Raw genomic sequence first — 25,538 nt, forward strand, 5'->3', positions numbered from 1 at the left:
CATAGACTGGTGGCTTATAAGGAGAACACATGAAAGCACTCTTGCCATTCTTGCCACGTGATACCTTGGTCGCCAAAGGACTCTGTAGTGAGTCTCCACCAATAAGAAGGCTCTCACCAAATGTTCCCCCAGACCTTGGACTTCTCAGCCTCCAAAACCATAAGAAATAAATTTCATTTTTCTTTATAAATTACCCAGTTTCCGGTATTCTGTTATAAGCAACAGAAAACAGACTAATACATTTGAGAAGTAGGGCTATGGCCCTTACTACCAGCCCTTAATCTGTATAACAGCCATTGGATATTAACCTGTCTATGGTCTAGTCCATTTCCACCATCTCCCATACTCTAGCAGCACCCTCACCAAGGCATTATAGAGTGCATTCAATTCCCTGAATCTCACAGCTGAAAGAGAACTTAAACTTTATTGAGTCTAACTCCTCATTTAATGGGGAAAATGAGGCTGCAAGAGAGGCCCAAAGACAGTAAGAAACTTTCCCAAAATCACAGAGCAATGGGAATGACAGTTGGATTTAGAACCCATGTCTCTTGACTCCTAGTTCAGTGCTCCCTCTACCACACAAGACAGACTTCTGGGAATGGAAGGGCCAAGCTGGAGAACACAGCCTGTACAGTGAGCTGTGCTGTGGCTGAGGGACAGTACAGCTCAGTAGTCACAAGCTTGGGTAACCAGAAGTAGACAGACCCAAGCACAAATCCCATCTGTACCACTTACTAACCATGTAAGCTAATGTGAGTTGCTTTGCTTCTCTGAGACTGAATTTGCCATTTTTTTAAATGAGTTAGTGATATAATATGCACTATAAGATAGCAGTTGTGCCAATTAAATGAGATAATGTGCTTAGTAGAGTGCCTGACAAATAAGTAACTGCTCAACAAATGTTTGCTAAGAAAAAATAATAAATAAAGACAAGGGATAGGTGTGGGGTGAGTATAGTTCTGGTCATGAAAGAAAGCATGGCCCATTTGCCTGAGGTCTACAGAAATCATACAATCGATCTGATAGAACCTGAGCCTCTTTTCTGTTTTCTTGTATGTTTTAGTTTGATTGAGCCCTCAGGTTCAGCTCGGATGGAGCTCCCAGTAGTGTGAGGCATGAGGCCTGGGAAGCCAAAGGAAGGAGTAGGGACAGGCTGGAAGGGATGAAGGGCCTGAGGCTGGGGTGAAGCCAAAGCAAACTGTGCAGGACAAATGGAGTGGTGGAGGCCAAGATGCATTCTGCAAAAACTGTTTGCACAGCTGGAGGCAGGCTCTGGCAAGCAAAAAACACCCCTCTGCTGGTCCTTGGGAATTTCACCTTGGGCCCCCCAAGGCCAGGACCGGAGGATGCCAGGCGCCTGCTGGTCTACTCTGACCGGTATCCTAGTTACTATTCCTGCATGCATCCCTGCCCCCAAGGGCATGGCTCTTGAGGGCAGGATCCAGATTCTCTCTGGCCACTAGTGATGACCTCCTGGTTCTCTGGCCACTAGTGGTGGTGAGGCAGACCCGGCCCCTGCCCTTACTGCACTCCCAGTCTGGTGGAGAGATCAGGCACAGGATGGCACAATGTAGTCAGCACTTGTAATGAGCACTCAAAGGAGGAAGCAACAAACTCGGGCCAGGCAGTTGGGTCGGGGGATGATTCATGGAGGGGAAAAAAAGAAGGTAAAATGAACCTTCTTTCCTGAGTCTTAATGATGATTAAGGCAGGCAAATTTCTTGCAAATCAAAGAGAGGGAGAGTCATTTTTCAAAAGGAGTTCAAAAAAGAAGGAAGCTTATTGCAGACACAAGGAAGAGTGAGTACAAAGGCACAGAAGCATGGGAAAGCAAGAAGCCTTCCAGGGGGTGCAAGTAACTGGATAGAACAGGGCGTGGAGTGTGCCAATAGCAGCAAGAGCCAGGGAGGCTGGAGAGACAGGGCCTTCTGGGCTGAACAGAGGAATCCAGGCAGTGGGAGCCATAACAGAAGCTGAGTAACTACTTATGTGCTAGAGAGAAGGACAAACGAATAGGTAAACAAACAGGTGCAGTAGAAAATCCTCCCATGCTATGCCCCTCATATTAGACCATTCTTCCAATGCACCAGGCGCTCTCTGATCCCTAGGCCTTTGTACTTGCTGGCCACCTGCATGAAGTGCCCATTCCCGCTGCTCCCTTCTGCATGGCTCAGGCCTGTTCCTCCTTAAGGATGGAATGTGGATGATATGATTTGGATCTGTTGCCCCCAAAAGGCTCATGTTGAAGTCTAATCCCTACTGTGGCAGTATTGGGAGGTGTTTAGGTCATGGGGGCGGATCCCTCATGAATAGATTAATGTCCTCCCTGGGAGATTGGGGGCAGGGGCAGGTAGTGAGTGCATTCTTGCTCTATTAGTTCCAAGAGAACTGATTGTTTAAAGGACCCTGGCACCTCCCATCACCTTGCTTCCTCTTGCCATGTGATCTGCTTGCACCTGCTAGCTGTCCTATCATTTTCCATCATGATTAGGAGCCTGAGGCCTGCGCCAGATAGAGCTGTCCCAGAATTGTGAGGCAAATAAATCTCTTTTCCTTATAAATCACCCAGTCTCAGGTATTCTGTTATAGCAACACAAAAGCATACTAATACAGTAGACATCACTCCCTTTCCCAGGTCTTCCCAGGCATCCCATCAGTACCACTTAGACAGGGGTAGGTGGGTGTCCCAGCCCCTAGCACAGAGCCAATGCTTAATCACTATTTTTGGAATTTATGGTTTTTTATTTTGTTTAACAAACACTTATACGTGCCGGGCACTGTTCTAAGCACTTCACTAATATTAACTGATTTAATCCTTGTAACAACCCATAAGATAGATACTGTTACCATTACCATTTGACATTGAGAAACCTGAGCTTGTTCAAGTTTTCTCAGCAAGTAAAGTATCAGAGCCAGGATTCAGATTCTAGCAGTCTGGCTCCAAAGACTATGATCTTAACCATGACACTACAATGCCCATCAATGAATGAATGAATTAATGAACAAATGAGGAAAGAGAAAGACAGAAGAAAGAATGAAAGAAAAAAGGGACAGAGGGTAGAAAAGCTCTTCTGTGGCCCTGCTCCACTGGGGCCAAAGATGATGTTGAGGTGCCCAGAGGCAGCTCCAGCCTGCCAAGAAAGGCCAACCACTGTAGACTCCACACACATCAGGGGCAGGACTGGGGCTGGGTCTATAGAAAGAGCCCCAAGTGAATACCCACTTCTTTCAATGGGCAGGACACTATATGAAAATAAGAAAAGAAGCCTTGGCCCATGGTAACACCCCCAACCCTGGCTTCTGGCAGGAGGCTGAGTGGCCCGCCCCTTCCTTCCACCAGCACACAGCCATACTCACTGTGGAGCAGCAGAACCCGGTCCTGGGCATCAATTGACAGCTTCAGCTGACCTAAGGAAAGAACACCAGAAACAACCTCACTTTGGCTCCTTATTGGGTGAAAACCGAAGTAAAGGTGACAGAAATACTCTTTGATTCATGTGAAGCTATTCAAAGACTCTTACAGTCTCTGGTGGGAAGGGACCTCAGAAGCCACCTGGGTCAGCCTCCTCACCACCCCAGGAGTCCTTCTTCAATGCCTCGAGCACTGGTCCTCCAGCCTTGCTCATGCCCCTCTGGTGATGGAGAGCTCACTACCATACCAGACATCCCAGGTGGATGCTGGAGAGCTCTCACTGTCAGTCCTTTGTCAAATGTTGGTAAAGGTGTAGGAAAACAGGTACTTTCATATCCTGCTGGAGGGAGTGCAAATGGAGGGTAATGTCTGGCAATATCACTGAAATTTAAATGTGCATTTCCTTCAGCCTAGCAATCTTCATTCCAGATAACTATCATAGACAAAAACTCACACATATGAACAAAGGCTGGTACAACAGCATTTTTTAAATAAGAAAAAATTGGGAACACCTGAAATATCCATTGATATAAGAGTGGCTAAGGAAACCATCTTTAGCTGTCCTATGGAATACTACAGGTTGTTATAAAGAATGGAGGAGCTCTATATGAGCTGGCATGGGAATATCGTTGAGACAAGTTTTTAAAAGGAGCAAGCAGATTGCAGAGCAATACATATGGTATGTATTGTGTGTGTGTGTGTGTGTGTGTGTGTGTGTGTGTGTGTGTGTGTGTGTGTGTGTGTTTTGAAAGGATGCCAAATTAAACAGTGATCACCTCTAGGGAAGAGACTGGGAATTGGAGGGAGGGTGGTCAAGAGGAATTTCAACCTATCGCCATTGTTGTTTTAACAATATGAATATATCCATGATCTATAGCACTTCTATAATTAAAAATAATAGGATGAGGAAATCAAAAAAAAGGAAAGAGAAGAGAGACGAAGGGAGGGAAAGACAAAAGCAGGCAGGGAAGAAGGGAGGGAGGAAAAGGGGAGGGGAAATGCGAAGATAATAGAAGAACCAGGGCTAGAAAGCAGGTGAGAATGAGGGGCTGGGTGAGGTTTTTTCCCTCTGGCTTTTCCCATTTTTATTTAAATAAAAGGAAAAAAAAAAAAAAAAAAACTTCAGGTCATCTTCACAGACACCAATGGCTCCAGCAGGGACAAAGGAGAGGGCCACCCTCCTCTTCCTTACTAACATATGGAAAATTTTTCTGAGTCCAATAGACTTTCCCTGAAGCCTCAAGAAGCCACTGAACTCAATCCACCAGGCGGACCCACGCTGGGGAGGCAGGGAGAGCAGGGCCAGGCACATCAACCAGAAAGCCCTTCATCTGCTCCTTCCATGACAACAGTGTCTAGCAGTCACCTCCCTCTGCTCAGTCACCTCCAGTGATAGGGAGTTTGCGTCTTGCAATGGGAGCCCTTTCTCTTTTGAAATAGCTCTGACTGTTCAGTGCTCCATCTTACATTGAGCCAAAAGTGGCCTCTCAGTAACTTTCATTGACTGGATCTGGTTTTGCCATCTCTGGGCTCTCTCCTCTAGACCTGAAGTCTGAAGTCCTTCCACCATTCCTCATGGCACAGTGAGACATCTCCTCATCCCAACTGTTCATCTCTGGACATGCCCCATGGAACTGGGATGGTGGCTGGGGCTTGTGATTTGTTGTTATCTAGAGGAAGGACGGCAGGGTTCAGAGAACAAAAAGGAGAGAAGCTTCATGTCTTATAGCTCTGTGTGAGTCCACCAACCACCATGGCCTGGAAATCACTTGATCCTTGGACTTTGGATGTTTAAGCTACAGTCCAAAGCAATTCAGACTCCAGCAAACCCTGGTCCAGCTCTGCAGGCATCAGAAATCTCTGAGGCGCTCCTGCTCAGAATGCAGATCTCAGGAGCCCAAGGATCCTATTCTAGTTCCAGCCCTAACTTCCCCCCACTCTCTCAGGACCACAGTGTCCATGGATGTGAGCTGGAGCTAATAATAGGGGTTACTGCACTCTCCAAGCTGTGATCAGATCACGCTGGAGGGTGAGGAGGTCCTCGGATGAAAGGCACCATGAGAATCCACAGTATTATTATCTCAAAGTCTAAGCAATTACTTCAGTGGGGCTCCCTAAAGCTGAGAAACCTCTTTTAAAAACTGTGCCCAGTCCAATGTGGGGTGGGAAAAGGAGGTTTGGAAACAGACAAACGAGGCCAGCAGTCACAATTGGATCTCACCAACTCAAAGTCATCTATGTTTAACATGAAATGTTTTTTCTGAAACTACCAGCAGTGCAAAGCCAGCTCTGGCACAAACATGTTTGGATTTCCAAAGCCATGGGAACCACTGTGCTGCACAACATCTACCACCTAGCAATGGCCCTTTTCCCAGAAATGAAGATCAAGAAATCTCCCAACACAAATGGTCGCTAATTCCAATTGACAAACATCTGCTGGGCACCTGCATGAGGCCCTGAGTGAGGAAGGGCAGATCCGAAGGTCCCAGTGCCTGCCTTCAGGAAGCTCACAGCCCAGTGGCTAGGACAGGGTTGTAGGCAAAGCTGAAAGTGGGGTTGGAGTGGAGGATAAGCTTGGGAAGAAGAGTAACTGAATTCAGATGAGTCTACACAGGTCCACACAGCTCCCATTACAGGCCCTGCCAAGCAAGGTCTCCTCAGGAAGGGTCAGGGTGCCCTATACCCTGTGACAGCAGAGAAATCAAACCCAGCAGACCAGGTTCCAGGTTCCCCAGCTCAGGACGCAACCTATCCCAGCCTCCTGAGGCTCACAGATGAGGTAAGATAAAGAATGAGACCTTTCCTTCAGCCATGCCTGCCCCATGTGTCCTCCCCATCAGCCAACTCCATCAAATGTCTGACACTCAAGGCCCCTGAAGTCATCTTGCCCAACCTCATCACGTGGTAGCCAGAACAGTCATACCTGAGATGGAAGATGACTTGCTCTGGGCCCACAGCATCCAGGGTAGTCCCAGAGCCAGAGCAGGAGACCAGAACCCTGCCCGACTCCAGCATTCTTTCCTGTGCTCCAGTTTGCTAGAATACATACAGCCCTCCAACATGCACCTCCTCTAATGTGCACCATTACATCTGCCAATGGAACCTATAGGTTCAGGAGCAGAGTGAGCAGTCAGGCACAGGACAATGTGCCACAGCTTTTCTCAAGAAGCCAAGAGGAAGCTAAAGAGAGGGAAGGGCCTGAGAAACATCTCCAAGGGTGGAGAAATGAACCACCAGGTGAAAGGGAAATCAGGCTTGACTATGAGGGACTTGCCTGGCCAGCATGAAGCAGGGTCATCCTAAAACCCAATTCACCCAAAAGCAATTGCCCATTTGAGGAACGTCATGTGTTAAAAGCCAAAAGAAGAGGGATGATATCAGAAGAAATGTACAAAGGAGGTTGAGTGTACATGGAGCCTAGCAAGCCACTAATCTTCACAGATTTCATCCCTGCATTTGTGAGAACAAGTCAAGCCTTGCGTGCAGGAGGGAGGGAGGGAGCCTAGCCAGCTGCCAGGCATTCCCTCTCTCTGTGATTCTCAGCTGCCTCATCCACACAGCAGCCCTGATCAGGGCTGAGAGTAACGTATATTTACCAATTTCACTCTCTGCCCTCTAAGGGAGAAACAGTAGACTGCAGTGGTGTTGAAGAACTGGGAGTCATACAGCTCTTGGGACAGAACACTAGAGAATTTCAAGTTTCTGTTGTGTTGATGAGGGAGAATCTTGAGTTCCATTCAGAGAAGTGGCCCTAGCTTGTTATGGTGCCCACTGGCAGAAGGAGACCTGATGAGCCAAAATGAGCAGGGGTCACTGTGGTGGAAGAAACATTGTGATGGGCCCATTCACATCCCTTTGCTTGACTCTGATTCCTGTGAAACCAGATGCTAATATGGTTTCCCAAGCTTCCTGAAAGAGATTGCTCTGGCCAGTATAAGTCTTCCAGTCCACTCAGCAATTCTATTTCTCAGCATAAACTAAGAAATTAGCATTCAAGTCTCCTGATGAATTAGACTCCTGTAGATCATCCACAAGGAATTCTAGGTCATTCCTAGGTAAGAAATTTTATAGAATAAAATTTCTGAATCTATTAGTCAGCATCTAACCTTGACTGTACCATAACACCACCAAGGCTAGTAGTCCTGAGGGCTCAGACTCAAACATGCTTCAGGTCTCATGCTCATCTCACCTCACAGTTCAGGTCCACAGTGAACTAGCAGGCTGGGCACAAACATGGGGAGAAGAAAGTCAATATTTATAGGATGTTTACTAGGTACTGAGCACTTTACTCCATGCCTTTTATTTCTCTTATTACTCATGACAACTTCATGAAATAGTTACTGTTTTTATCCCATTTACGGTAAGGAAACTGAAGCTTAAAGTTAAACAGGTCATCCAGATCACACAGTATGTGGCAGAGCTGAGGTTTGAATCCAGGCTGTCCAGCCCTAAGGCCTCTACTCTTAGCCACTCTATACCTATGATGGGTTGAAAATTTGTCCACAAAGTCTTTGATACTCCTCCTTTTAGGGGTGGAACATACATCCTCCTTTCAGGTGTGGGCTGGACATAGTGACTTGCTTCTAATAAGTAGAATGTGGTCCAAGTGACAATGGATCACTTCCAAGATTAGGATAAAAAAGGTATAATGGGTTCCTTCTTTTTTGTTTTAATACCTATATTGGGACATAATTCACATGTCATACAATTCACCGATTTAAAGCATGTCATTCATTGTTTTTTAGTATAGTCACAGGATTGTGTAGCCTATCTAATTCTAGAACATTTTTATCCTCCCCTAAAAGAAATCCCATACTCATTAGCAGTCACACCCAATTCCCTTCTCCACCCAACCCCCATCAACCACTAATCTACTTTCTGTATCTATGGACTTGCCTATTCCAGACATTTCACATAAATGGAATTATGCAACATGAGTTCTCTTGTGACTGGCTTCTTCCACTCAGCATAATGTTTTCAAGGTTCACCCATGTTGTAGCATGTGTCAATACTTCATTCTTTTTTATGGCCAAACAATATTCCATTGTATGGATATAACACATTTTGTTTATTCATTCATCTGGAGATGGATATTTGGGTTATTTCCACTTTTTGGCTATCATAAACTATGCTGCTATGAATATTTGTATACAAGATTTTGTGTGGGAATGTGCTTTTGCTGCTCTTGGGTATATAACTAGGGGTGGAATTGCTAGACAAATAATAACTCTATATTTAACTGTTTGAGGAATTGCCAAACTCTTTTCCAAAGTGGCTGCACCATTTTACATTCATGCCAGCAATGTACAAGGGTTCTAGTTTCTCCTCATCCTCTCCAACACTTGTTACTGTCTGTCTTTTTTATTATGGCCATTCTAGTGTAATAGTATCTCACTGTGGTTTTGATTTGCATTTCTCTGACAGCTAATGATGTCGAGCATCTTTTCATGTGCTATTGGCCACTAGTATATCTTCTTTGGAAAAACGTCTATTCACATACTTTCCTCATTTTTTAAATTGAGTTATTTGTCTTTTTATGGGGGTTCTTTCTTGCTTCCACTTTTGTATCACTTGCTTAGAGGGAAGCCAGCTGCCATATCATGAGGAAACTCAAGCAGCCCTATGAAGAAATCCATGTGATGAGAAACAGAAGCCTCTTAACAATAGGTAGCAAGGAACTGAGGCCCCCTGTCAAGGGAAGGAAGGAAGGGAGGGAGGGAGGGAGAGAGGGAAGAAAAAGATAGAGGGAAGGAAGGAAGGAGGGAAGGAACTCAGAAAAATTAGAAAACATATGTAGGGGACTTCCATTTCTGGGAAGATAAACCCACTGAGGAAAACTAGAAAAGCTAGACAAATATTTTAAAGTATCTTAGAGATATAACAAGATAGAGAGGAACTACCAAGTAGGATCTGGGGGAATGGAGGTCTATAGAATTAAGCCTAGTGTTTTTATGGGCTAATTTTCTCCTGGGGTGTTTTCAAATTTCAGAGGGGTAACTCAATAGTTGAGAGGCTGAGCAGAGTTAGCCTGCCTCTTAAGACCAGAGGAACAGGAGTTGAAGACCAGGGCCCAACAAGAGGTAGAGTTCTTCTGTATAACTCAATGGTTGAGAGGCTGAGCAGAGTTTTCACCTGCCTCTTAGGGCCAGAGGAACAGGAGTTGAAGACCAGGGCCCAACAAGAGGTAGAGTTCTTCTGTGTAACTCAATGGTTGAGAGGCTGAGCAGAGTTTTCGCCTGCCTCTTAGGGCCAGACGAACAGGAGTTGAAGACTAGGGCCCAGCAAAAGGTAGGGTTCTTCTGTGCTCCTACCTTTTGCATTGAGACCCTAAAGGGTTGTTCCTTGGGAATAGGGTGAGCTGTAATCAGACACAGTTCCTCAAAGGACTGCAGCTCATCTTCAAATAATCTCAGTCCCTAATACTGAATTAAGATTATCCCAGATTGCTAGTGACCCAAGCAAAAAGATCTTTTTGAAGGAAGATATCATCCTAGGTCTGCACTAAGAAGAAAAATAATAACTTTGTGCCTGCCCTTTGTAATAAACATGGCACATCTAAAACATAAAGATACAGAAAGGTGGAAAGACAAAAGATAGGAAAAGATATGCCAGGCAAATATTAGCCAAAAGAAACTAATGTTAATATCAGTAGCCATGTTAATATCAGGATAAGCAGAGTTTATCTCTACTAGAAATAGACAAGACTTCATAACAATAAAAGAAGACCTCATAATAAAAGTTTCAACTCACCAGAAAGTTAATAATTCTAAATTTGTATGTTCTTTACATACCTTCAAAATATATAAAGGAAAAACTGACAGAACTACAATGAGAAATAGACAAATTTTTAATCATAGTAAGAATCTTAACATACTTCTCTTTGTAACTAATAGAACAAATAGAAAAAAACAACAAGAATACAGAATATTTGAACAACATAATTAGCAAATTTGACCTAAATTTGACCTATACAAAGAACATTGTACCCAACTGCAGAAAAATTCTTTTCAAGTACAAACAGAACCTTTATAAAAACTATCTGCTGGGCCATCAAGCAATCTCAATGAATTTCAAAGGACTAAAGAGATGCAGAATATGTTCTCTCACCAAAATGTAAAACAAATTAAAATATTACGGCAGTATCCCCAATATTTATAAACCAAGATATACACTTCTAAATAACTCATGGTTTGAAGAAAAAATGACAATGAAAATTAGAAAATATTTTGAACTGAATGATAAAGAAAAAAACTACATATCAAACATGAGTCTTCTGGATATTGGTAATGTTCAATTATTGACTCCGGTGAAAGTTACAAAGGCATTTGCTTTGTTATAAATCACTGAACTGCAAATCATTTGGGGGATGCTTTTCTGTATGTGTGTAATATTTCATAATAAAAAAATGTTTTTTATTTTTATATTTACTTGTACAGATTTGTAGGGTACAGTGTGTTGTTTCAATACATGCACATACTGTACACTGATTCACTTAGGATAGATAGCATAGTTTTGTACCTGTTAGTCCACCACTTTCTTATCTCCCCCGTCAGCCCCCTGCCCCTAGCCTCTGGTAACCATTACTCTACTTCTATGAGAACAACTTTTTTTTTCTTAGATTTCACATACGAGGGAGATCATGTGGTATTTTTCTTTCTGTGCCTGGCTTGTTTCACTTAACATGATTTCCAGTTCCATTCATGTTACTACAAATGACAGGATTTCAGTTTTATAAAAAAGGTTTTGAAAAGAGCATACACAGCAGAATTGGAAATGAGGACAAAGGACCATCAATGGGCCAGAAACTTTAAGGAATTTCTGAAAGCTCCCAAGCAGATGAACTCCAAATCACAGAAAAGCCAATAAATGCTGAGGACTCTGATTAGCAAATGATGAGCTCCTGCGAAATAGTTGGATGGGTTTCCCCAGCCAAGCCTAGGGGATCTCCTAGGCTCAGAGCAGCAGGGCTGGAAACAAGGGGCAGCTGGCAGAGACATGTTGAAGGCCTCCAGTTCAGGGCCTGACCTTGCACTGCCCAATACACTGAGCAGCTGGCTGGCATCTGTTCCCAAGCTTCATTCTCACTAAAGGAAATGGATTATTTATCTCTGTGGCTTCTAATGAGAAGCAGAAAAGGAGTGGAACAGGAGCCCCAGCTAATGTTGTGCTGCCACAACAAACATGGAAAAAGAAAGAAAATGCCCAGCAAATCAATGACATCTCTTAGTCTACTCTGCCTTCAGAACCATATCTTCCTGACTTCCCTCTGGCAAACCAAAGACTCCAGGCACTCCTCCACAGCCTGCACTTAGAGCTGCTCCCTGCAGCTTTCAATTTGCAGGTTCACTGAGGGATGACGTTTCTAAATAGAGGTGGGTTGTGTCACCCAATGTCCATAGTTACCTGTGGCCCTCGGAACATGTCCAACCTGCCCAACATCTCCTGGCCCAGACACCGTGGAGGAAAGGCAACCTGTTCTCTCCCCTGACCACTCACCACATCCAGGCCATCACAGACTCCTGGTGGGTTAATCATTTGTTTCCTTAGGCAAGCTAATAAATTGGTATCTCTTCAAGAAGATACTCTTTAAATATTTATCCAACATTTTTGTGAACTTGGGTTTCTACTTCCTATATAAAATATTATGCCTAAAATTCATACAGAAATTCAACGGACCCAGGATAGCCAAAGAAATCTTGAAAAAGAAAAACAAAGTTGAAGGATTTATACTTCCCAACTTCAAAACTTACTACAAAGCAAGAGTAACCAAGATAATGTGGTACGGGCATAACAACAGACATATAGGTCAACTGAATAGAATTGAGAGTCCAGAAATAAAACCATGAACCTATAATTAGTTGATTTTCAATAAAGGTGCTAAGATCATCCAATGAGGATATAATAGTATTTTCAACAAATTGTGCTGGGACAACTGAATAGCCACATACAGAAGAACAAAGTTGTACCCATACCTCACACTATATACAAAACTTAACTCAAAATGAATCAAAGACATAAATGTAAGAGTCAAAACTATAAAACTCTTAGAAGAAAACATAGGACTAAATCTCTGTGACCTTAGATTTGACAATGGATTCTTAGATATGACACCAAAAGTACAAGCAACAAAAGAAAAAAATAGATAAATTGGACTTCGTCAAAATTTAAAATGTTTGGGCTTCAAAGAACACTATCAAGAAAGTTGGGAGGGGGGGAAACCCAGCTGATTGAAAGAAAACATTTGCAAATCAAATATCTGATAAGGGACTTGTATCTAGAATATATAAAGAACACTTACAACTCAATTATAAAAAGACAAATAGCCCAATTTAAAAATGAGCTAAGGATCTGAATAAACTTTTATCCAAAAAAGATATACAAATAGTCAATAAGTACATTAAATTTTTTTTAAAAGGTTCAACATCACTGGCCATCAGGGAAATGCAAATCAAAACTTCAACAATATACCACTTCATACCCACTAGGAAGGCTAGAATTAAAAAGTCATATAATAAGAGTTGGTGAGGATGTGGAGAAATCAAAACCCTCATACATTACTGATGGGAATGTAAAATGGTACAACCATTTTGGGAAAGAGTTTGGCAGTTCCTCAAATAATTAAATATAGAGTTATCACATGATATGGGTTGAATGTTTGTCCCCTCGAAGTCTCGAGTGGAAGATTGATCTCCAATGTGCCAGTGTTAAAAGGTGGGGCCCTTAGGAGGTGATTGGATGGTGAGCACTATGCCCCCGTGAATGAATTAATCCATGCATGGAGTAATGGGTTAATGATTTAGTGGGTTATCACATGAGTGGCCCTCGTGGCTTTATAAGGAGAGCAAGTGAGCATATTAAAGCACTCTCACCCAGCCATTCTCACCATGTGATACCCTGTGTTGCCATGGGAATCTGTAGAGAGTTCACACCAAGAAGGTCCTCATCAGATGAATCTCTTGGACATTGGACTTCCCAGCCTTCATAACTATAAGAAATAAATGTCATTTTCTTTGTAAATTACCCACTTTTAGATATTCTGTTATAAGCAACAGAAAACAGACTAATACACCATATGACCTAGCAATTCTACTCCTAGGTGTATGTATACCCAAGAGAAATGAAAATATTTGTCCACAGAAAAAGTTGTACATGAATGCTCATGGCATTATAAACAATAACCAAAAGGTAGAAACAACCCAAATATCTATCAACAGATGAATGAATAAACAAAATGTGGTGTATCCATATAATGGAATATTATTCTATCATAAAAATAAATGAAGTACTGATACATGCTACAACATGAATGAACTTTGAAAACATTAAAGTTAAAGAAGTCAGTCCCCCAAAAAAACACATATTAGGTGATTTCTTCTATATGATATATCCAGCATAGGCAAATCTGTAGAGACAGAAAGTAAATTAGTAGTTGCTTAGGGCTGGGGTAAAGGAGGGCTGGGGTTTGGAGGCAATAAGCTAAAGAGTACAGTGTTTCTTTTTGAGGTGGTGAAATGTTCTAAAATTGATTGTGGTAATGACTGCACAACTCTGTGCTAAAAACCATTGAACTGTATACACTTTAAATGAGTAATTTGTGTGTATGTGAATTGTATCTCAATAAAGCTGTTACCAAAAAATGTAAACAAATATTCTAATCAAAATAAAAGATATAATCCTGGGAAAAAATATTATGTTCACCTATAATGACCTCTCCAAATTACACCAGTTATAACAATAAAGAAAAATCCCTCTAAAGTAGTTGGGTCCTAGCCTCAGCTTGCATATTTCCCTCCTCTGAAGTCAGGCTACATATTCAGAAGGCAGTATATGGTCAATTAATGTCACTTGATCAAGCCCCTTTCTTGGGGACAAGGGGTTGTGCAGCTAGGAAGCCCTTCATCTGGTTCTACCAAGGCAAAGCCCAGTGCTGAAGTTCAGGGACTACCTGCCATGCTGGGGAAAGGTGAGCAAACTGAGGGGAGCTTAGCAAAGACCTTCACAGTAAAGGGAGTCCACACTGGCTACCAAAACTGACTCTGAATCCATAGCTTCCAAACCTGGCTGGTGGTCAAAACACTCTGGGGCTTCGTAAAATTACAAATTCTCAGGTTACACTCTGGACCTACTAAACCAGAATCTCTGAAAGATCTCAGGAATCTGTGTGTTTTAACAGGCTGCCTAGATGCTTCTGATATTTGGCCACGTTTGGTAACCACTGATAAGAATTTTCATTCATGAGCAGATGAGCAAAGATCACTCAGTGCATGAAGAAAATCAGCAGCGTGAAAGAAGGGCACCATGACAATGGCACCCAGAGAAACAGATCTAATGCAGGAAACGGGAAAGAAGTTTTCAAACTTCCTAATTAGTGTCCTCAGAGAGATTTTGAGAGGAGACTGCATAAATAAGAACAGGTGGTTCCCCCGACCCCCTCCCCCACATCCCCTGGCTCCTGCCTACCTCCTGCACATTCACATCACAGCCACTGTTCAACCAGCAACCTTCACTGATACTCATTGGACCCAACCCTGAGGCCATGGCTGGACAGGAAGATCCACTCCCGGCTGGGCCTAGACCCACCCCAACTTCCCAGATCTGGCAGAGAGATTAATTCAATAGAAGCACATGGACTGACGCAGGAAATACTCACATCATACCAGTAAAGAAAAGAAATGCGTTATAAAACTGGATATACAATTTGATCTTAATTTTGTTAAAATTAGAACACACACACACATACATACACACAAATACACACAGAAATAAATCTAGAAGAATATAAAGCAAAATGTTAACAGTGGTCTCTCTGGCAAGTCACATTAAAAAGTGATTTTACTTTCTTCTTTTCACTAAGTTTTTAACAATGTACACATCTTACCATGATAATAAGGAGGAAAAAAACAGTAAAACATATTTTTACTTTTTTTTTTAAAAGATGACCGGTAAGGGGATCTTAACCCTTGACTTGGTGTCGTCAGCACCACGCTCAGCCAGTGAGCGAACCGGCCATCCCTATATGGGATCCGAACCCGGGGCCTTGGTGTTATCAGCACTGCACTCTCCCGAGTGAGCCACAGGCCGGCCCTATTTTTACTTTTTAATCAGGATACAGCTAAAGTAACAGGCCTCCCAGCTCCCTGACACTCCTGACCACTCCAGCCCTGCCAACCCAGATCATCCTAGAAATCTCACTTATCCTCTGGAGCCCCACATCCCAATGGTGCTAACAGGAATTGACTCCTACGATTAGGAACATTAAATGAGATTACACAGGTAAATCACTTGGCACAGGGCGCAGCACATGGTAAGTGCTCAACAAATGGTGGCTAGTTAATTACTCTCTTGATTATCCTCCACCAACTGGACCAGTGACTTCCGGGATGCCAAGACCACAGGCCATTTCTAGGAGCCAAGCCACTGCTTTTCCATCACTCCCTCTGACCCTAGAGAAAAAAGCAGGTTATGAAGAGCCAGGTGCATTGAACAGAAGTAAACCTGAGAGCAGAGAAGCCAAGAAGCCCAGGGAGGGTCTAACTCCTTGGATGCTCTGTCTTTGAAATCTGGGCAAAGTCCGGTTATAGTACAGTAACTGCCCCAATCTTTATGAGGAAATTGTATGCAAGTTTAAACAAAAATGTGCTGGACAGTTCATCTCTGGAAGGCTTGACCTCAGGCTTGGGAGATCTTCCTCTCTCTGAGTCTCAAGTCTTCACAAAGGAAAAATAACCACCTCTGCACAGGGAGTTGCAGGACCGTGAGGATATGAAGAGCTGTAAAGGGCTGTACTCTAGGGAAGGGTTGTTATCTTTACTACAGTTACTTGGAAGGCCAGATTTGCCCAGGCCTTTGGGGCAGCTACTACCCAGTTCTTATTTGCGGAGTGAGGCCTACTGCCCATTTCTTTCCACCTCAAGCCCTGAGAGCAGGTCTGGGACCCTCCTGAAGGATTGGTTTGTCTTGGAGGAGAGAATTCTCCCATTTCCGCTGTGGGTCAGATACCGATGGAAAAGTCAGATTACAGCCTCCAAGGTGAGCTACAAGGAATCAAGTCCACCCGGGCTAACCAGGCACCTGTCCTGTCCCTGGGCCAAAGGAAAGTGAGTGAATGAGATCACCAGATGCAGTAACAAAACCTTGATTTAACCTGAGCTGCTTGCTAATGGGAAACTCACTGGTGACAAACCAGGTCTCTGAAAGATGAACTGGGGCGTGATTATTCCAGCCAAGCGAGGCGGAACCAACTGCAGTTGGCACCAGTGGCTGGGCAGCAGGTGTTGTCCAGGGGCTTGCTCGGCCTGAGCCTGTGCCCTGAGCCTTTCTGGGCAACCACAAGAGGAGGGGGCCAGAGAAGGAGCACCTGCTCTCTAAATAGAAAGAGCACCTGCTCCCCACCTCACCTGTCACGAAGGGGGTTGCCTTCCCGGGCGCTGAGAGCAGGGTGAAGCAGCCCCTGGCAGCCAGCCCCAGAGGCACTTACCAAAGGTGGTGAGGTAGAAGGACAAGTCCGGGTGGGCACGTCGGCTCCCGAGGGAGACCCGGTGCAGGGAGCGCTCCATGGCGTCCCCGCTGCGGCTCGGGCAGGAGCGCCTGTAACCCGAGGCGGCTGTGTTGCTGCTCCCCAGTAACCCAGGCAGCGGGTTCACCGCCCCCGCGCCGGTGTCTCCCAGGCGGGAGCGCGCGGGAGCGGGAGGCCCGGCTGCAGGGCGCGCTAGACCCGCAGGGCGCGCCAAGCTCTGATTGGCCCGCGCTCGTTTGAATGGGGAGATTTCCACCTGACGGAGCAGACGCGCGGCCAGAGGGGAGGAGGCGCCGGCGCCCGGAGCAGCGAGGGCAGCCGCCCGGGGCCGACCAGAGGCGTCTCTTCCCCGAGGAGCTGGCAGGATGGGGCGGCCACACCAGGGCTCCTGGCTCCTGCTCCGCGCTTCAGGTTGGAAAAGCCAGGCCCATGAGAGGGCAGGGGCCCAGCATGCCCACTCGGAGCCGGCTTGGGCTACTCGCCCAGCAATTAGCCCGATTAGTAACCTTCTTTGAAGCTCAGACCTGTAATCATCAGACCCAAGCAAGGGCAAAGGAGCACTCTCTTGGCCCAGCGCAGTGGGCTTTGGAAAAATGTTCTCTGCACTTGGACAGGCCACCCCCACCAGGCTGCAGCCCCTTCCCCAACTCTGCCTGGATCGCCCTCTTGAGCCTCCTCTGGATGAGAGCAGCCTGACACAGGTCCAGATGGAAGAAGCTTGCTCCCCAGCCTCATGGCCCCCCATCCACAGCCCGGTGCCATCAGACAGTAGGGCAAGCCTCCAGCATCTGAGGGACAGAAATGCACAGAACACAGAGGGGGGTGGGCACTTGGAATCTCTCTCCAGACTGGTACATGGAGGCAGAGCTGAAAGGAAGGTCAGCCCCTGTGCTGCTTTGTCGGCAAACATTCATGTGACACCTCCAGGGAGCGGTTTCACACCAGGACATCTGCTCTGAAAATCTCTAGCTGTTGCCTCTGTGGAAGGGAAAGCTGCTGGTCTCGTGTAAATCTAAAAATGGGAAGTGTTGGTATTTGTCCCTGTTCCCCTGACTTCATTGCCAAGTGGATTTTTGTGGTTCAGTGATCCTCTCAAGACAAGATTGGGGGATGCAAGAAAGTGGAGAGAAGAGTTATACACCAGGTGCCAGGGCTTGAGCTTGGCAACTTACACACATAATATCACTTAATCTTTACAGTAAGCCTAGGAAGTATTACCCCGAATTTACCAGGGAGAACTCTGAACCTCAGGCAGATAGGGTAGGTGGCTTGTCCAAGGTTTGCAGAACTAGGAACAGGCAGAGCTGAAATTTGAACCCAGGCCTATCTGCCCCAAAGGCCATCATCCTGTTCTTCCTTGACCTCCATAACTGCCCCACGACCAACAGCAGGTCAAGGTAGCAGACCTGCCTTCTTGAGGCAGGTAAAGAAACTAAAATGTCACAAGGCCAGCTAGCCTCCAGTTGGGAGCAGAAACTGGAGAAGGAGCCCTGAAATCAGCAAACTAGTGGTCAAGTGAAAGTGAGATGCATAAAGGCTAGTGGATTGGTTGAATCCTGGTACTTTGTGAAGCCCTGCCCTGCTCTTCCCCCACCCTTACACCATGAACATTGCCCTTAGCAGGGGCAGGCCCATTCTCCTGGTCCCAACCCAATGGCAGATGGATTTACCTGCACCCTGGACTTGAGCATAACTGATCCTCTTCCTGGCTGGGGAAGTTTGAGTCCAGGCATCCTTTCTGGGCAAGGAGGAATCCTGCCTTGGCCACTCCATTCAGGCAGGGAAAATGGCAACCTATCTCAAGCCACAGGATGCAGATGAGACACCGAACCCAGAGGTGCTACAGACCTGCAGAAGCAAGATCAGAGCATGAGTTAGTCATGGGCTGAAGATGACCCCTGCAAGAGGTGTTCACTCTCGGTATGAACTAGAAAGCATGGTGTTCAGGAGCCAGGACAAAGGAAGGTCCACAGAGAAGTGAGATGTGAAAATCACCTCTTCACATTTCTGTCAGGGATCATTGTAGTGGGGGGAGGGGGACCTCTTTGGACTCAAAGAGGCTGTGAGCATCCTGCAGGTGTAACACGCAGGAGAGTGGGACTAAGCAGGAGAACTGGGCAGAGTCACACTGTCTGAATGTTGCCTGGGGGAGAAAAGACTGAGACCTACACAAGGCACTTCACTCCTACTGGGGACAAAGGTCCCAGTCCCACTGCCTTACAGGTTACCTCCTGACTCCTGCCCTACTCAGAAGCTAACCTATTCAGTTGGGAGAACTCAAGGCCGGCCTGATCCTGATCTGACCCCTCTGGTGGCACCACCTTCACCACCTTCACCACCACCACTAAGTCTTTACTTAGTAGAAGCTTCCTTTTCTTAAAGGGATAGGTCACCTTTTTCTCAGGAGATAGAATTAAGGGGTGAGTGGGAGCCTGGGTAGTGGCACTGCAGGAGAGACTGGCCCTATTAACCCACACTGCTATCCACAGGAGACATCCAGAAAGGGCCACAGTTATGGCCCTGTTTCCTCCAAGAAGGCAGGGGAATTTGAAGGCAGGGGACTAAGCCTGGGTTAGGGGCTATGCCCTGAGCACTCTAGCACCCCCTGGGGCCTCAGTATCTCTCCTCTACCTCACACACAACCACACACATTCCACACATACATAAATATATCACACATATAATAAAAACATACACTTTGTACAAATATACATATTTTAACACGTCTCATACACATATACAAAAACACCATATACATACACATAAACCCTACATTCATACCTCATACAGATATATAAACACACCTCACACACTATATATGCATCCTGTGCACATACACAAGCACACACACACACCACACACATGCACATAAAATACACTTTAATATACCACATGCATACACCATAACATAACTTTTTAGAAAAGTCATTTTCTAAAGACTGACTTTGTATCTGGAAGAATAAGGAATACTTGGGCTTGGAGGGAAGGGACTAAAAGGATTTATTTGGGTGTATTTTCACATTAACTATCAAAGAATAGTGTCTTTAAGAAATCATCTGACCAAAGAACCAAGAAAATTTTGAAAAATAAAAATAAAGGGGACTTAGACTATCAGATGTTAAATAATGTTACAATAATGTAATACCAAAAAGAAAAGACAAACAGATCAATGGAATAGAATACAAAGTTCAAGGGCAAACTTATTTACAAAACAAGAAAGATTTAAAAATTTTTTAAAACTAAAGATTTATTTCAAAAATTTAGAAGAGAAATAAGCTAGTTCAGAAGAAAATTTGAAAAGGAAATAATAAAGTTAAATTGAAATTTATTCCAAAATGAAAAAATAGACTTCAACTATAAAACCAAAGCCTGGTCTTTGAAAAGACCAATAAAATAGACCTCTGGCAAAACCTACAAAGAAGACTACAAATAAACAAGTTTAGGAAAGAGAAACACAGCCAAGATAAAAACGTAATATTTTTAATTATAAGAGAAAATCTTTACAACCTTACTGTATAAATTTGAAAATCTGGGGGAAAATGGGTGATTTTCCAGAAGGTATTAATTACTAAAACTGATACAAGAGTTTGAAATTTTTAATAGATCACTAACCACAGACGAAATAGAAAAGGAAACCAAAATTCTACCTGACGAAATTATAGAAAACCCAGATAGTTTTAGAAGCCAATTCTATAAAACCTTTAAGAAACAGACAATGCCAATGTAATTTAAACTATTTCAGAACCTAAGGGAAAAACTGGAAGATTTGTCAGTACTAGGTAGGAGTCTAGACAAAGACAAAAACAAAAACAAAATAAGGAAGGATAGCAACAGAAAACTATAGACCAAAGGTCAAAAATAAAAATAAGAGTAGAAATTAATGAAATTGAAAACATACAATAGAGAAGATCTATTAAATGTTGCAAAACTGGCCCAACATTCTCCCAATTTTTGCCACATTCCTTTTTTCTTTTTTAAATACAGCCAGAAATCTCCAATTTTTAATGTAATATTTCCCAATTTTTTAATATTGACAACTCATTCAAATTTTTAAAATTATTATGTAGCTAAATAGAATTTATCTGTGCTCCACAACTAGTTTGAAATCTCTTCATAGACCAATCTGACTTATGAACTTAGATACAAAAATCCTAAATCAAATATTAGCAAATCACTCATGAGCAAGTGGTGTTTATGCCAGGAATGCAAAGACATTCAAATTTAGTGAACAATACATTAGTGCAAGGGTTGGCGAACTATGACTTAAGTCCAGATCTGGCCACCTGTTTTTGTACAGCAGGTGAGCTAAGAATGAATTTTACATTTTCAAATGGTTGGAAAGAAATAAAAACAATAACGACTTTTCTATGGCCATAAAACAAGTAAAAATTTTTTAATTGAAAAATGAATTTAAAATATTTATAAAACATATGGCAAATATGTACAAAAAAAGTCTTATAAATCTGCAAAAAAAAAGACAAATATACCAAAGAACGTGAATAATTAGTACAAGAGAGGAAATATAACGACTAATGCAGAAAATACTCATAACCAAAGAAACAAACAAACAAAAAATCATCTGGTCCCACCGTTTGTCTTCAGAACATTCAAATATTTGTATTTAAATATGAAGCAACAAAGGCGCAGAGTTCTTAACTGAATCAGGTTGCTAAACTAGTAAATAAACTGTGGGGAAACGAGAATCCAGCTCCCAGCCAGAGAACCACTACAGAATACCATCTTTCACACAAATCCTCCTGCTCAGAGTAGCAAGGCTATAGACTGGTAGGACTGAGACCTCCATGGCTACCAACACATTAGTATTCTATTCAACAAATGTTTGCTCAGCACCTATTAGGTTAAGGCTTATACTGGGCACTGGGGATATATAGAAGTGAACAAGATGGAGTTGACAGGTGAGTGTTACAATAGAGGAAGCACGGTGACCTTTGGAAACACAGAATAACATCTCACTTTGGGGAGCTGGGCAGACCAAGATGATAAAGGAGGTCAGAGAAAACCTCCTAAAGAAAGTAATCTGGAGGATGATTTAGCCAAGCAAAGGAGGCGAAGGATGGGATACAGACAGAAAGAACAAAACATGTAAAGGCCAGAAAGTAAGAGAAAGAATTGCACATTTGAGGAACTGGACAAGGGCAAATGTGCAGGGAACTTTGAGTTTGAGGGAGGGAGTAATATGCAAGAAGGTAAACAAGAACCAAATCATTCAAGGCCTCCTATTTTATTACAAGGAGTTTGGGCTTTGTCCTAAGAGCATAGGGTAGTCATAGAAATATTTTAAACAAGATCCCAACAGGCTTTAATTTGTGTTTTAGAAAAACTGCTCTGGCTAGAATGTAAAAAACATGGATGGAAAGGGGAGGTGGCATGAGGGTTGGAAGAAGAAAGTGCTGTTAGGAGAAGTCTTTTCCAGTCTTCCAGGTAAAAGATGATAGTGGCCAAACTAGTGTAGTAGCAGTAGGGATGGAAAGAGGTAGAATCAATAGGCCTTGACGATTGAGTGGAAGATGGAATGCAAGGAACCCTGGCTTGAGAAATCGAATGTTTAGAAGTACCCTTTACAGAGATGGAGAACATGGGAGGAAGAGCTGAACTGGGCGGAGATGTGATGAGCTCAACCGTGAACCGTCTAAGGCTGTTACCCACGTGCCGTCCAAGTGAAGATGTCAAGTGAACAGTTGAATATACTGGAACTCAAGCTCACAGAAAACACTTAGGCTAGAAATATAGATTTAGGAATTCCCAGTGAAGCCATGGACATGGATAGGAGAGCCCATGGAGAATGTTTAATGTGAGAAGGTGGCTCAGGACAGAACCAAGAAAATTACCAACTGAAAAGACAGGCAGAGGAAGAAAGGCCAGAAAGGGAGAATGAAAGCCAGGGAACGGATTAAGAAGGGGAGAATAGTCAACGATGTCAAACGCTGTTGAGAGGTTGAGTAGGTTAATAACTGAGAAGTGTCCATTGGATTTAGCGACAAGGCGGTCATTGTTGACCTTCCATCTCAGAGTAAAATGCTGGGAAGCAATAGCTCCACATGAATGAAAATGTACCAAATTCACTCTAAAAAGCAAAATACCCTAGGCTCAAAGCCAGAGAATATTCTTGGGTCAGACTTTTTTTGTGTACTAAATTTAACCAGCTGGAATGCTTTGTTAAGTGGTATTTTATTCACCCTTGATTTGCCTTTTAAAAGTATGTCTGCAACTCATCTTCAAGGTAAAACACAATATCTTTGGGTTAGTGGCTCTCTACAGTAGCAGATGCAGGTTGCCGTAAATACCACAGAGAAACTTTAATTTGTCTCAGATGTAGAAGCCTCTGGTGACCTAAATACACAAACAGGATCTAAGTGAGAACCAAGTAAAAAATTCCAGTTTTCAAGTGTGAGCTTAGAGATGTTGCTTCGAAATGGAAAAGACCAAAACCTTCACCACCAAAGGAATGTGAAATAGTAAGTTGAGTCCAAACATAAGAGCCAAAGACTTGCTAATAACCAGAAAAGAAAAGCAGAGTGCCCTGTCTCTCCTAGAATGGCTCAGTGTCCTTGCAGTTAGGTTGGAAGCCCTTTCAGTCTCTTCAAGAAGCACCCCTTTTCCTGGACTGATAACAAGCAGCTTGGCTTGGCAAAGTCTTACATTCCAGAGGCCTTCAAAAAGTTTTTTGAACTTAAAGAACAATATAGACTTCTGCTTTTAGCCAAGATGGAATAACAGGGACTGGATTTTCCCTCTCACTTGAAATAACTAAAAGACTGGACAAAATGTGTAAAACAACAGTTTTCAAAGTATTGGACACCAGGCAATGAAGGACAGTAATCCCTGAGAAAGAGAAAGCAAATAAGCTGAGCCCTGTCATTAACTAGCTTATTACCTGGTGAGACTTTCCAAAAGGGAGAGGAAACCCAGGCCAACTCTAAACCTCTGTGTTGAGGAATTTGGGAAGTCAAGACAGCTAGAGTTCACGGGACAGAGTACCAGAGAGGAAAGCCATACAAAGAGAGGGCTCCAGAGATCTGCAAAGGGTGCTCCCTCAAATCTCCAGCTAAGTGCTGATGAGCCCATGGGTGTGAATAAAGTATCCCAAGGGTGGGGAAAGAACCACCCAAAAAGATTAGAGAGAAAAATCATTGAAGCTTACACAGGGCCAGGAATAGTTCTTATGCTCATCAGCCAGAGTGGAAAGACCTCCTAGTTCATGAGGCAATAGGTAGAATATTCAGAAGGATCTTACTTCAGTTGTGGGGAATAATTAGCCCTGGGTTAAACGCTGCTCTTGTCTCATCTAAAAACGCTTAAAAGCAAAATCCAAAATGATCAAACTGTTTCTAAGTAACTTAACTGCATCCCAGAACAAGCTCAAGAATATGTACAGGAAAACAAAAATATTCAGTACCTAATAAGGTTAAATTCACAGTGTCTGGTATCCAATAAAAAGTTACCAGGCAAGCAAAAAAGTTGGAAAATATGAACATAATGAGGATAAAGATCGATTAGTAGAAGCAACCTAGAAATGACACAGGTGATAGAATTAATAGACAAAGACATTAAAATAGATATTACAACTATATTCTATATATTCAAGAAACACTGTAAAGGTATGTTAAATAGAGACACGGGAGATATAAAAAAGACCCAATTGAACATCAAGAGGTGAAAAATATAATGTCTGACATGAAAAAAATACACAGGAAAGGATTGACAGCAGCTTAGACATTGCATAAAAGAAGATTAGTGAACTTGAAGACATAACAATAGAAACCACCCAACATGAAACACAAAGAGGACTAAAAAAAAGAAAAAAGAAAAAAGAATGGACCATCAGTGAGCTGTGAGACAACTTCAAGCAGCCTAATAGATATGTAATTGGAATCCCTGAAGGAAGTAGGGGACAGAAAATATATTTGAGAAAAAAATGGTTGAGATTTTTCCAAATGTGATGAAAGCTATAAACCACAAACCCAAGAAGCTCAATGAACCCTAAGAGGAGGAAACAAGAAGAAACCTATACCAAAGCACATCATGATCAGATTGCTTAAAACCAACAAAAAACAGAAAATCTTAAAAGCAGCTAGAAAAAAAATCATATTACATACAGAGGAACAAAGATAAGAATGATACCAGATTTCTCATCAGAAACTATGTACCAGAAGACAATGAAGCAACATCTTTAAAGCACTCCAAGAAAAAAAAAATTGTCAATCAGCATTCTTTATCCAGCAAAAAATATCTTTTAAAAATGAAGGCAAAATAAAGACTTTCTCAGACTTAAAAAAGCTGAATGAATTCATTATCTACAAACATGAACTACCAAAAATGTTAAAGTCTTTCTGGCCAAGGGAAAATGATACCATAAGGATGTCCCAAACTACACAATGGAATAAAAAGAACACTGGAAATAGGAACTATGTGGGTACATATAATAGAGTTTTTTCTGATTATTTACATTTCTTTGAAATAACGATATAATTAGGATAAGGAGCCATTAACTAAAAAACACCCAGAACCCACTACATCATGGAACAAGTTGTTACATGTTGCCTTGTCTAAATTCTGATGAGGTTATAGAAAAAAGCAAACTCCAGGGAA

General features: G+C 43.0%; 1 protein-coding gene across 2 annotated transcripts in view; it reads right to left on the reverse strand.

Annotated features, from left to right (window-relative positions):
• RGS3 (regulator of G protein signaling 3) overlaps positions 1 to 18,701 on the reverse strand; it is a 128,284-nt gene extending 109,583 nt beyond the window's left edge. The window contains exons 1-2 of one of the 2 annotated variants that reach the window (XM_063082220.1): positions 18,599 to 18,701; positions 3,358 to 3,408 (exon numbers count right to left, since the gene is read on the reverse strand). In XM_063082220.1, coding sequence (XP_062938290.1) covers positions 3,358 to 3,408; positions 18,599 to 18,701 — 154 coding nt within the window. Of the gene's footprint in view, positions 1 to 3,357; positions 3,409 to 16,889; positions 16,969 to 18,598 lie in introns of those variants that run through there. The other variant, XM_063082221.1, reaches the window with a different exon arrangement.
• Positions 18,702 to 25,538: the final 6,837 nt, after the last annotated feature.

This window comes from Cynocephalus volans, chromosome 17, assembly GCF_027409185.1.
Source record: "Cynocephalus volans isolate mCynVol1 chromosome 17, mCynVol1.pri, whole genome shotgun sequence".
Classification (NCBI taxonomy): Eukaryota; Metazoa; Chordata; class Mammalia; order Dermoptera; family Cynocephalidae; genus Cynocephalus; species Cynocephalus volans.